Source organism: Leptopilina boulardi, unplaced genomic scaffold (genome assembly GCF_019393585.1).
Source record: "Leptopilina boulardi isolate dan_hultmark-lab unplaced genomic scaffold, ZJU_Lbou_2.1 LbouV2_366, whole genome shotgun sequence".
Classification (NCBI taxonomy): domain Eukaryota; kingdom Metazoa; phylum Arthropoda; class Insecta; order Hymenoptera; family Figitidae; genus Leptopilina; species Leptopilina boulardi.
In genome coordinates, this window is record NW_026137936.1 from 1,543,956 (window position 1) to 1,558,638 (window position 14,683).

General features: G+C 32.0%; 1 protein-coding gene across 1 annotated transcript in view; it reads right to left on the reverse strand.

The window, feature by feature from the left end:
• Nucleotides 1-5,255: 5,255 nt before the first annotated feature.
• Nucleotides 5,256-14,683, reverse strand: part of LOC127286965 (homeobox protein B-H1) — a 28,491-nt gene continuing 19,063 nt past the window's right edge. The window contains exon 3 of the mRNA XM_051313631.1: nucleotides 5,256-6,751. Within this exon, the coding sequence (XP_051169588.1) occupies nucleotides 5,955-6,751 (797 nt within the window). The 3' untranslated portion in view covers nucleotides 5,256-5,954. The remainder of the gene's footprint in view (nucleotides 6,752-14,683) is intronic.

Below are 14,683 nucleotides of genomic sequence, written 5' to 3' on the forward strand. Positions count from 1 at the left end.
ATTAAATTTAATATATTGTATATGAAGCAAATATGCCATATACTAGAACTGAAATTTAATATACATTTACTTTCAATTTAATACACTTTACATTAAATGTAACATTAATTGCATTCAATTTAAAGTAAATGTATATTTAAATTTAATGAAACTGTATATTAAATTTTAGTTCTAGTATTGCATATTTGCTTCATATGCAATATATGAAGTTTCATACAGATTTTTCTAACAGTGATAATAAAGAAGGGCAGTGAGATGCAAAACTGTTCATATATTTATTGAAATAATTATTATATAAAACATTGTTAAATTTTAAACTTCCCTTCATAATTACAGCTCAATCCGTTCAGTATTTTATATACGAGAAAAGTGGTCGAGAAAACTAACATTGTGGACCTAACAATTACCTAACGATTGCACCTAATTTTGTAATTCTTCAATATTGTTGGCAAAAAGAAGTATTTTTTAGATGTTTGGTAGCGTTTTTAAGACATTAAGATGTTTTGATGTCCTGAAAATGCTTCAAAATAACATCTTAAAATAAGATACTTTTTTTGCAGTGAACCCAGATAGCACGCAAGCTTGCCGCAATTTTACTGCAAGCTTCAAATGTCCCACCTGACCCAAGCTTGCATGGTAAGCTTACCAAAAGATTGCAGTGTAAGATTACTGCAAGATTGCACAATTAAACGAAACATTATAAAAATTTTTTTTTATGTTTAAAGCAAGGCTATTTGGCAACCTTGCACCAACCTTGCTACAAGCTTACCGTGCAAGCTTACTGAGAAATCTTGCGATAATCTTATTGTGCAATCTTGCAGTAACCTTACACTGCAATTTTTCGGTAAGCTTATCATGCAAGCTTGAGTCAGGTGGGACATTTGAAGCTTGCAGAAAGCTTGTGGCAGGTTTGCCGTGCAAGGTTGACAATATTGCGCGGCAAGCTTGCCACTAGGTCTCTGCAAGTTTACGTGCTATCTGGGAAGTAACATTCAAATCAGGGACCTTCATGAAAGTAGAATTTTATTTTCGTTTGGATATTTGAAAACAAAACAAAATTATGAATGAATTTTGATTCTGTTACGAAATGAAAGTAGAATATAATTTTGACTGGACTTATTGATCTAAATAGAAGTCAATTCAAATTTTACTTGTGATTCAATAACGGAAAAAAGATTTTTAGCATTTTAGAATACTTTGTTCATAAACTGAAAAATAGATCTTTGTTTAGAGAGAATTTTAGGTTCTAGTTCTTCGTGTAGTTATTTCTTTGTAGAAAATCGAAAAAAATATTGATAATTTAAGTATCAAAAGTTTTTAATTTTCATTATTTATTCATTTATTTTCTGCGAAAGAAAATACGAATTTCTTGTCGGTTTAACGTTATACAAGGTGTTCCAAAAGTATGGAAACTTGCAAATATCTCGAAAAGTACGAATTTTCGTAAAAAATGTTCAATACAAAAGTTGTTCCAAACAAAAAGATCTACATTGTTGAAACCAAATAATTGGGCCCTACAATGAAAAAAGTAGTTTTCTTAAATGAGACCACTAATTTTGAATATCAAATTCGTAATCCCCATGAAATTCTGCGTTCAGACATGTGGTATAAGTGCCCAAAATATTGGGCCCAATCCAAGATATCGGGCCCAACATTTTTCGACAAAGAAATAAATTTAAAAAATCGTATCTTTGGGGGTTTTTGGGTTCACACGATTACAAAATTCAAAGCTACTTTTCAAATTGGGCCCAGAGCCCAATGTAGGATTCCGCGGCCCAATGTAAGGCCCACAGTAAAAAAATTAGTCTAAATGCCAAAAATATTGGGCCCAATATTTTTGGCATTTGTACTACAAAACTAAATCCAAAATTTCATGACGATTACGAAATGGATACTAAAAATTAGTGGGTTTTATTTTAGACAACTAATTTTTTTACTGTGGACCTTACATTGGGCCGCGGAATCCTACATTGGGCTCTGGGCCCAATTTGAAAAGTAGCTTTGAATTTTGTAATCGTGTGAACCCAAAAACCCCCAAAGATACGATTTTTTAAATTTATTTCTTTGTCGAAAAATGTTGGGCCCGATATCTTGGATTGGGCCCAATATTTTGGGCACTTATACCACATGTCTGAACGCAGAATTTCATGGGGATTACGAATTTGATATTCAAAATTAGTGGTCTCATTTAAGAAAACTACTTTTTTCATTGTAGGGCACAACATTGGGCTGCGGGCCCAATTTTTTGGTTTCAAAGATGTACATCTTTTTGTTTGGAACAACTTTTGTATTGAACATTTTTTACGAAAATTCGTACTTTTCGAGATATTTGCAAGTTTCCATACTTTTGGAACACCTTGTATAAAGTATTCAAAAGTTAGTAAATCTCAATCTTCTTTATCATTTAGTTAATTAAATGCTATTTACTTAAAAATAACAGAAATTACTGGCTCTCGATTACATAGTTTATTTGATTCAAATAAAAATTATTTTGTACGCAGATAAAAATAATAAAGATTAAAAATAATGTGATTCAAATAAATATTTATTCAATAATATTTCGAATATCAGATATATTATGTTAAATCAAGTAATTTTTTAAATGTAAAAATTTAGACATTTTTCTGAAATGGTACATAATTTATATATTACATATATACATTATACATGAATATATTTTTTTTGCATGGATTTAGGTATATATGAAAGAATAGTTATTTTGTAATTTATTGCATTAATGTAAAGCGCATTGTTTTGCTAAAAGGTTGAAAATAAAGAAATATGATTCAGAGTATATACTCGAAAACTGGTGAATTAAAATTCAACCGGTGTGTAGATTCGTCGACATTGTTTTGTACTTTCGCCCAGGTTGAGATATGCTTGAAGGGTACGTGTACAGAAAAAAAGGGGTATATGAGCCCATTGTTTCATAAATTGAGATGAAACGCACAGAAAAAAAATATGCAGCTTTAGTGTGCGCAATAAAAGAAGTTACACAACTGTGAAATATCGAACAAAAGTAGAGGATGACTGGGTACAATAAAAGATGGCTTTTAAAAATTTTTAACTTTCAATAAAATAAAAATTCAGCAAAAGATAAATTTTTTTCCTTTTAAAAATTGTGGACAATTTTCTTGTTTTTCAGAGCGGGGAATTCAGTTATTGGAGTAATTTAAAGTAATATTTTCTTTATATATTCCTAGATAGTTAGAAAAACAAAATGCTGTAATAATTTCCGCGCACGCTCTTTATATAACCTCCTCCTCCTCAAAAAAAAAAAAAAATGTAGAAAGTGGTAGAGATGTTAAAATTCTCTCAGTTAAAATTTTTCTTCTCTAATATATTTCACAGTATTGAATCATTGCCCGTAAGCCTTATTTACAATAAGTTTAAATATTAAAAAAAATTTAGTCATAAGAACAATATATTTGTTGATAATTTTGTACAATATATTTTTTGCGTGCACTCGAAAAAAAATGGTATTGAATAAAGAAAACCCATTTACTTGTCAGTATTTTAAACAATATTTTCTTGATTCAAGAAATTTTTACTAATTTGAAGTAAATTTTCTTAAATTAAGAAAACTAATGAATCAAATAAGAACGAAAACATAATTTTCTTGAATCAATGATATTTTTCTTTCAGTGTGGGATTTGAAAAATAGGAAGATTTTTCACATTAGGATAGAATCGGGGGAATAGGAACAAGTTTCACTTATAGGGCTCGTTCTTAAATTATGTTATTAAAATTTAAATGACAAAATGTGGTTAAAAAAACAACTCGAATGAATGGAAATTTGCTATAATGTCAGTTTTTTAAGTGACAATTTTTTTTTTTAAAAAAACGATTCATTTTAAATTTGGTTAAATAACATTGCAGTTAAATGTCTGTACGGTAAAGTAATATTTCTTTTAAATAAAAAAATTTGGTCAAATTATAATTTAGTTGAATTTAATTTGGTTAAATGAGAGTACGGTGAAGTGTCAGTTAGATTAAATACCATTTTGATTAAATAAAAATTCACTGAATTAATAAATATCAGGTCAGTTAAGTGTTATTTTGGTTATTTAAAATTTTGATGTAAAATCATGTAATTATTGTGAATTCATATCTAAATTTTCTCCGCAGATTTTCTTGTAAAATATTTCATATAGATTAAGCTAAAATTTTTTAAAGAACTCAAAAATTTGTTAGATGCCAGAGTATATTAATATTTTGTCAAAATAGTTATTTATGATACAAGTGCGTAAAGTGAGTGATTATACGAGTATAATCAGATGTACGCACGTGTATCATACAACATTTTTTACAACGCACCCACCTCTAAAGTTAAGTGTACCTATTATGAAGAATTCCAACTCTATTAGAATAATTTCGATTGTATGGAATTAAAAAAATCAATTGAAGATCAGGAAAAATATCATTAAGCAGGAGTGTATAAATTTAAAAGTAAAGTTCGTTTTTTAATTTTGTGGTTTTGTATGGTCTAAAACAATCCTTAATATTATATGAGAGAAATTTCGGTGCGTAAAGTAAAAATTTCAGTGCGTAAAGTGAATCACTTTACACCGTTTTAAAAAGAGCTTTTTTCCACACACTTTTCGGTGTGTAAAATTTAACTTTAGAGGTTAGTTGTTGCAAAAAATTTATTTTTAAAAAATTGCATATTTATGGAAATGCCTAAAATCTTTTTGCCGACATATTGAATTTTCCTCAAATATGCAACTTTTAACTACAAATTATTTCATAAAATATTATTAATTTGGCACATAAATAATAACGCAACGTTTCCAAATTTATTATTTTTGAGTTCCTTACAAAATTTTAGCTCAGTCTGTCAAATATTTTGCTTGAATATTAATTCGGCTAAATAAAAATTGATTAAATGAAAAATTTTTTAAAATAAAAACTCAGTTTAATTAAAAGTCGGTTAAATTCGGCTAAATAAAAATTGATTAAATGAAAAATTTTTTAAAATAAAAACTCAGTTTAATTAAAAGTCGGTTAAATGTTATTTTGGTTAAATAATTTATTTATTAAATGAAAATTTGTTTAAATATTTGTTTAAATATTAATTAATATTAAATCAAAATTGATTAAATACCAATTTGGTTAAATAAAAACTTCGTTAAATATCATTTTAATTGAATAATATTTTGAACAAATGAAAATTCAGTTAAATAACAATTTAAATAAATTAGATTTGGTTAAATAATAATTTGCTTTAATTTTAGTTTAATTAAATGACAATTTTGTTAAATATAATGACAGGGTCAAATGACGATTTAGATAAATTAGGGTTTGATTATGGGATAATGTGGTTAAATAAAAAGTTAGTTTAATAACAATTCGGTATTTGGGTAATTTTCATGTTATTCTGGTTATTCGCGATAATTAAAAGAAAGGGAGCTACAAACGCGAAATATTTTGATAAAAGTAGTTTTATGAAAGAGCCCTAATATATAGATATAGACAGAGAGAGAGAGAGAGAGGGAGAAGCATCACAACATATATATAGTTTAACTAATGTCTTTATTTTGATTCTAACGACTGTTAGAATATTCATTCGTCATTTTCATTTATTCCACTTATCATAATACACTATATTCAGCAAACAAACAATAATAAAAATTACAGGAGATGCAAAGATATCACGTGCGCGTACAAGAGTCACTCGAAATCGAAATAGTCGCATCGAGATGAGGGTTAAGCACGCTATCTGAGACTACACTTATGGACGGGCATAGAAAATAGTGATCTCACCGTAGACATACATATATACATTTATATATAACATATTATAATTGTGAACGTCACGTTTACTCGTCGATATTAATTAGTTGGACAATTGGGCGAGTACGAAACGTTTGGTAATAGTGATGGTAGGTTTGATGATGGGATGTTGTTGGTGTGGTGGGGCGAATAAAGGGGAGGGCAATGTCGATGGGGGAAGGTTATTGAGTTGAGGAGGGAGGGGGTTGTGGATTCGGGGGTGGTGGTGGTGGAGGCGGTGGTTGAGGGTGCACTTGGTGGGGCAGCAAACTGTGGGCTTGTACGTGACCCGGATGATGGTGATGGTGATGGTGATGGGAGTAGAAGATTTGTTGAGCGGAGGTGGGTGCACAGGATGTGCCGACGCCAACACCGACGCTGACCGGTCCAACACCGACGGAATGCGAAAGCGACGATGGGGTGGCATTTGGGGTTTGTTGAGTCTGGGGTGATACGGAGACACTGCCTGTACTGGCGGAAACAGTATTTCCAGCTGATGCGTCATGATAGAGAATTGGTACGCGCACGAGACGTTGCGCAGCGTGAACCATATTAGCTGCCTCGAGATCAGCGGCCAATTGTCTTTTCCACTTGTTACGGCGATTTTGAAACCAAATTTTCACTTGGGTTTCCGTTAGCCTGAGAGAGGCGGCAAGACCAGCTCGCTCCGACGATGATAGATAGCGTTTCATGTCGAATGTACTTTCCAATTGAAAGACTTGGGACCTGGAGAAAACGGTTCGCGTCTTCTTTTTACGTTTTATACTCCCTGAATCGCGACCATCACCGATTTGCATATTTTGACCCGTCGTTCCATTGCTGTTTCCGTGATGACCTGTGGAACCAGTTGACTCGCCCTCACCGTCACCATCAGGACCGTCATCCACGTCACCAAGATCGTCGTGAGCTTCGTCACCGCTCGAGGGACTTCTTGTCCGATGGAGACGGTCGTCGTTTGGGTTGTCGTCATCCAATTCTTCTGAAATGAGAAATAGATGGTATGATTATAGGATCCTCGTTTTTATTCTAAATCAAATATATTCTTTTCTTCGCTTTTAAAGAATATATGATACAATTCTTCTGAAGAAAATATTTTCTTATTTATTTTTGAGGTGGTCCTAATATGTATTTGAAACGAAATTGAATAAAATTGTTAGCAAAGTATTGGACTGAATTGATTATGTTTGACAAAATGAAACTATTTTGTTAAAATCAAAGATTGAAAGCATACACTTTCCACAAATAGTTGTTAAATTTAACAATAGAATAACCACAAATTCTATATATAGACAATCGGTCATTGTCACAATTCAACGAATTTCAAAATTGTAAGCTTTGTGGTTGTTATTTAATATCCAATATTTGTTACTGTTAAATCGAACAGAGGTTTACTTTTATTTACCTAAACCATCAATCACTGTTTCATCCGTTTAGCTCTAGCGAAGTTTAATGCACATATATACGTGAAATTGTTTTACAGAGTGAATATTCTCGAATTCTGTTTTTTTTTTCAACAATATCATTAATTAAACAATTGCTACGATTTTAGCAAAAATATCACGTTTGTTTTTACAAAATCCATGCGCTTGCTCTGAACGTTGATTTTAATTGATATACTAACAATGAAAGGATATATATGTATATACTGGAAAATTGCATTAAATTATATTGTGAATAAACTACGGGGAAAATTTGCCATAGTAATCATGGAAAAATAATAATTTACTGTTGATTCAATGTAAAATTTGAATTCCCAACAAAGTGAAAATACGAATAAAAAATAACTTAATTATTATAAAATAAATTAAAATGCAAAAAGATAAAATTTAAATATTGTGAAATTAAAATTTTTTACATTTTAATTTATGTTTTATTTATCATTCGTATTTATATACGAATTTTACTTTATAAATAGTGTGTGTTGTGTAGAATAATGGAGGTTTTCGCATGTAACTCGTGAAGTTGTTCAATTTATTGTTCAATCACTACAAGTTTCCTGAGTTGAGAAGGGAAACAACAAGGGACGTTAATCGGCTGGTGATAGTAACTTGCATTTTAGAGGTATTGGTAAATGCGTATAGGTATGTAAGTGTAAGTGCACTGACAGTCGAGAGCGGTAGGTAAGTACTTAGGCGAGGTGACAGGAGCAAAACGATCGACGGGTAAGGCGATCGACGTTGGTTTGTCGTGGCGGAAGCCCTGGAAGCCCTACACTCGTCGTCGTATACTCTTCTCTACACTCCCAAGTGTTCATCCCTTCCGTGTCGACCCTTCGAGCTTCTTCCCTTCTCAACTAACTTTATTATCTTTCTTTTGTATTTGTTTGAAAAATATTTCTCCAAAACATCGTTTTTTTTCTTCATGTTAAACACTCCACGATTCAATAAATATAAAAACAATAAATATATATAATATATATATATATATATATATATATATATTACGGTCATTGTCGACAATGCCCGGGTAATTTCTAAAAATATTCATATCATTTAACTTTTCCGGGCAATATCGACATTGCCCGCTCCAACTTGTGCAATGTTGAAAATGCTATGTAATAGCTTCATACGTCATGAAATAAACAAAATTAATCACACAATAACGTAAACAACTTCAAATGAATGTAGATTTTTACAAGAGTATCGGTTTATAATGGTTTACCAAGTTCATTTAACAAAATTTGTGAACTTGCATCCATTTAAGGGTAGGTCCTAGTAAAACAGCACCACCTATATCGAAACAAAAATTTCGTAAAATTTTTTTTCAGTATTTACTTGAATACGAGACAATAAAATGCTTTGTCCTTTAGGATAATAGAATATTGTCAAGAAATACACCAGGTAAAACATTTTTTGAGTTAAAATAATGAAAAAAAATTAGCTGTCAAAATCAGTAAAATAGTGTCGATATGTTATGTTAAAAAAAAGTTTTTGTTGTTATTTTCGTGATTGGTGAATCTTAGCTGATGTATTTTTTAGTTTTTATTAATTCTCCAAATGAAAATTGCATTCTTGTTTGTTATTTCCGAGAAAGTACTGTTACAGTTTTTCGTAAAAAAGTGCTCATATTTAATTTATCAACATTAATTTTTTTTTCATTATTTTAATTCAAAATAAGTTTTAGCTGGTGTATTTTTTGGCAATAATCAATTATCCTAAAGGACAAAGCATTTTATTGTCTTGTTTTCAACACGGAAAAAAATTTCTAGTGTTATCATCAGGATCTCTACTAACGCCATCTATAAAACTCGGTTGGAGTATTCACAAAACGCTGAGATTTGGGAAACAAACAAATTTCATAGAGGGTGCTGTTCCCAATTTGTGTGATTGAAACACAATTTTCTTATTACAGTCTACATGACAATCTATAGAATTGTCTTTTTTGAAATTTGTAGTGTTTTCGCTACAAGAAATTTTTTTCCTTGAAGTAAATACTGTAAAAAATTTTCTGAAATTTTTGTTTCGATATATAGATGGTGCTGCCTTACTAGGATCTACCCTTAAATTCAAAAGAGAACGATGCAACTGCAAGACAGGATATGCAAAAAAATAAGTGCAAGTGTTTAAAATTTTTTATAAATGCACATCGAAATGACACAGCAGCCTTTTCTGCAAAAATAAATAAATGAAGCATTTCTTGTAATTTATCGTTTTTAGGGTTTCGTGGACCAGTGCCGAAAGCCTTCTAGTTTCGCTTTGGCGTCCGTCCGACCGTCGTACACTCGTATGGTTGCCATGGAAACAGATACCATAACAATCGTCTGTCCGTCATACATATGTCTGTCCGTCCGTCGTACACTCGTATATGGTCTCCATGGCAATCGTTACCATGACAACCGTTTCCATGACAACCATTACCATAGCAACCGTTTCCATAGCAACTATTACCATAGCAACCATTGCAATTCACAAATAATGTAATTATAAATTATTTATTGTATACAAATAACTTTTGATCTGAATTTAAAAAGCCACGAAACCCTAGATATAGGCGCTTTGTGCCTGCTTCTTTTCCTGATTTTTTTTACTGTTCAATAATTTCTTATTTGTAAATAACATTGCCCAAAAGTATGTGGTCAATGTCGACAATGCCCGGGCACTATCGTATTTCACTGAATTTTGCTAAAAATATCCGGGAAATGTCGACAATGACAAGTGACAGTGGGCATTGTCGATAATGTCCAATAATCACCAATGACCGTAACATATATACTTTATATCTTTAAATACGAATTTTATTACAAAAATATTGTGTTAAATATTTAAAAAGAAGTTATTAATTTAAAATTTTTTTAATTTACTGTTCAGTTTTACATTGCCATTAAAATTTCTAGTAATTTACAAATTGAAAAAAAATATTTCGTTCATTTGAACGTTCAGAACTTTTGGCTCATTTCTCGACTTTAATAGAATTGTTATTTATTATCGCAAATTGTTCCCTTGATAAACTAAAACTCAATTTAATAAAATTCTTGTTTTTTGTTCTGGTTTTCTAATTGTTATAAAATTGAAAATTCTCTTTATCTCGGGAAAAAAATAACTCGATGCACATACACGGAAAAAATTAATTCAGTATATTTTACAAAACTGTGACGGAGTAGCGGATACAGCTCTTTACGAAACTGAGTTTTGTAAAATGTGATGGATATTTTCGGATAAACTACAGAACTTTCGTTGTTTATGCTGAATATTTCTGGAGTTTATCCTGAATATTTCGTGACATTTTACAACACTCAGTTTCGTAAAGAGCTGTATCCGCTACTCCGTGATAGTTATGTAAAATCTACTGAATTCATTTTTTCCGTGTATTGATATAATTCTCTCATTAAACATGATGATCATATTATGATGAACGGCAAACAATTTTAATAAATAGATATGTATTTATTTAATTTTTCGCCGGTATTTTGTAACGAGAGAACTGAATTTAATGACTATAAAATTTATTATTAATTTTTTTTACACAATGGTGATTGGTTTAATTATAATATATCGAGAGGAAAAAGTTAGTATGATTTTGAGCGACTGTATGAAAATTAAAGAGAACTTTTTTTTTTATTAAAAAAATTCATTAAAAAATTACAAAATAATTTATGTAATATAAAATTTTTAATTTGAATTAAAATAAAAAAAGTGAGCGATCCGTGCAGAAATTTCCCTACTTAGTTCTACTTTAAGTATGGCTCTCATAGCCCTTGCCAGTTTTTCCACAAGTCTAGCATTTTCCAGATTAAACGACAGTTACTTGGTTATGTCATATTTGCAATATAACCTAGAAAACTACATATAAAGGCAGTGGAAAGGCCCTTGCCAGTTTGTCCACAAGTATGGCATTCCTTAGAGCAACTCGGTCTTGCCATGTTTTTATGACAAAACTTCAAAGTAAAAATTAAATTTTAACACCAAATAAAACTATAATAAAATTAAATTTCCATGCAAAATATTTTATCAAGTAATAATTATTTAATAATAATATTTATGAATTTTAAATTATTTAGGTAAATAACAATTAATTAAATTTTTTAAAAAAATAAACAAAAATTAATTAAGTTAATTTTTAAAAAAAATTTAACAATTTTAATCTAAGAATTTTATCAACAACTTAAAAGAAATAAGTGATTTTTTTTTACAAAAACTAAAATTTATTTGTCTTTTTTTACTACCTATATTATCTATATTTTAGATAATAAGAAAAATTATGTTCCTAAGTTTTAATAAAATAAAAAAATGAAAATATTGCCTTGTTAAATAAATTATTTAACATTAAAAATGAATTATAATTTATTTCTTTACTGTTCTGCTGCTCAAGTCTTCATTTTCCTCAGTCGCAACTTATCAAATCAATTTTGTATTTATTCTCTCACGTTAAGTTGGTGTAATGGTTAGCGTGTTAGATTAGGGGGTTCGATCCCAGCGAGCGTTAAATATTTTTCAAAATTTATGTAAGCGATTGCGTTAAATAATAATAGGTAGGGGTAAATATAAGGTCTCCAGTTATAAATAATGTGTTAATCCCAGGTGGAAAAGTTCCCGGTAGTGACTACCGGTAGTCATTACCGCTCTCGCTACCGAAATATTCACTACCGGTAATTTTTCCGGGACTACCGGTAGTCACTACCGGTAATTCTTCCGGTACTACCGGTAGTTACTACCGGTAATTTTTCCGGTACTACCGGTAGTCACTACCGGTAATTTTTTTTTACTACCGGTAGTCATTACCGGTAATTTTTCGGGGAATTAAAAAAATTTTAAACAAATTTTGATTGTAATTCCCGGAAAAATTACCGGTAATGACTACCGGTAGTGACTACCGGTAGTAAAAAAAAATTACCGGTAGTGACTACCGGTAGTACCGGAAAAATTACCGGTAGTAACTACCGGTAGTACCGGAAGAATTACCGGTAGTGACTACCGGTAGTCCCGGAAAAATTACCGGTAGTGACTACCGGTAGTGGCTACCGGTAGTAAATATTCCGGTAGCGGGAGCGGTAATGACTACCGGTAGTAACTACCGGGAACTTTTTCCCCTGGGATTGTATAATTAATTCCATACTTAATTTTTTTGATTAGTGTTGGTGTTAAGCTATATGAATTTGAGTGATCAAATGATGTGTAATATGTACAAATTTTCGCTATACATCCCCACCCTTTTTGGTTGAAATTATATCTACAGTTCAGTTGTGTCATAGCCACTGTTATGATACCATCGACAAATTTCGACGAGAATTTCTTTCTCGAGTCCGTTTTCAAACTTTATTATTATACTATGTCAGAGAAGAGTTTACGCGAGTTTAATAGTTTGTATAGAGGTGAATTATGTTAAATAAAGAACAAGTTAAATAAATTAATTGTGAGTGACTGGAACTTATTTATTTATGTGTTAGTGAACGTTCTTCCTACGATTTACTCCCATAAAGAAACAATTGGCGATCCTGCCAGGATACTCTACACAATTTAACAATTTAAATTGTTAATAATTTAACAAACTCAGTGAGTGTTCTTCAACAAATTGTGATTATTTATGGGAATTACTGTGAAGATTGAGAAATTTTCCTATTCGAAATAGCCACGAGACAGTGAGCATTTTAATTAAAGGTTGTTGGAAGGTTATCTCATTCCTTTCAAGGCGTTCAAAAATAAACAGTGCGCCTGAAGAGTGTGCCTAATAACACATTTTAATTTTCGAATTAATATTTAGTTGTCATGAGAGTATACTTTATCATACGACGATGCCGAATAACGTCGTATCTAATAAATGATGCTTGGAATGAATCACTCATCGTCTCTCTCTCTCTCTACGCACACCTGTTTGTTGAGTACTCACACGTTTATCTGTCATTTGGTTCTCTTATACCATTTCACAGAGCCCTGTGCCTTAACTATTTGAAACTTTAATGTCACTCAAGAGTGAAAAACATTCTTCTCCTGACTCAAATTTAAACAGTTTTGAAGATAGTTTTTCGCGTTTGTTCTCTTCCTCTATCGACGAAACAGTATTTGAAAATAAAGTTAAAATGTCAGCCCACGAACCTGCCCTCGAGGACCTTCTAGTGGAGCAGCTAGAACATTTCGAAACCCTGCGACGCAGTTTTGATACAATGGAGGTAATACTGAGAGATCCCGTAGTGACTTCTCTTCCAAAACTCTCTTCCCGTTTGGACAACATTCAGGCTGTATGGCCCAAGTGTGTGGAAGTTCAAATTTCTCTCAAGCAAATATCAACTCCAGAAGATCGAAAGCTGATACCTTATTTCAAGGAAAAGCAGTTTGCGACAATAGAAGATATCTACTTGGATCTGGTTGGGGAGTCCCCTGAGAAACAATTGAGTGTGCCTCGTCTTGAGCTCTGTAGTGCAGTTCTATTGGCACGATTGATGAAACAACTACTTGCCTTATCTGAATTCAATTCGTTTCAATCATATTGCTGGACTGATTCATCCATAGTCAGAGCATGGTTGAAATTACCCTCATCTCATTGGAAAACATTTGTTGCCAATAGAGTATCAGAGATTCATACACTCATTCCTGATATTCCATGGCTCCATGTTCCTGGCTCTGAAAATCCCGCTGATTTGGCAACCCGAGGATTAAAACCCGAGGACATTCTCTCTAATCATCTGTGGTGGAGAGGTCCTCCGTGGCTCTCGCTTGATTTCAATTCGTGGCCATCGGAGGAACCTTTAGTACCAAATGATGCTCCTTTGGAAGAAAAAACACCTAAGGTATGTGTGGCAAATTTAGTTATCAATTCAGAAAATGAATTCGAGATTGCCCAACGGTTTTCCTCGTGGCCACGTCTCTTGCGAGTGACTGCTCTCATTCTTCGATGGTTACCATCCAGAAGAGAAATCAGGGATGGTGCAGTTTCATTGATTCCAGATCCTGAAGAGATTAAATTCGCATCTATTCGGTGGATTTCTCTTATACAATCTCGTTATTTTCCGGACGAGATCAAGACTCTTTGCAAAAATGAACCTGATTCTGATGGCTTCAAATCTCTTAAGGTAGATCAAACGTTCAAATGTGATAGCCAACTTCGTCGACTCAATCCCATCCTTGATCCTGATGGACTTTTACGCGTAGGTGGGAGACTGTCCTTGAGTCGTTTAGATCCTGCGGCAAAATTCCCCTATATTTTGAAGGCTGATTCAATTTCACGCCTTATTATTTTGGATGCCCATCAACGTTGTTTACATGGTGGAATCACTCTTACATTGAGTACTCTCCGAAATAATTATTGGATTTTACAAGCTCGTAAGGTGATAAAATCTATTATCTTTCACTGTGTGACCTGTTCCCGAATAAAGGCCGAGATACCGGTCCAACTCATGAGTCCACTGCCTTCAGCTAGGGTTGAGAATCCGGGCTTTCCATTTACGAATTGTGGGGTTGATTACGCCGGACCTATTAGT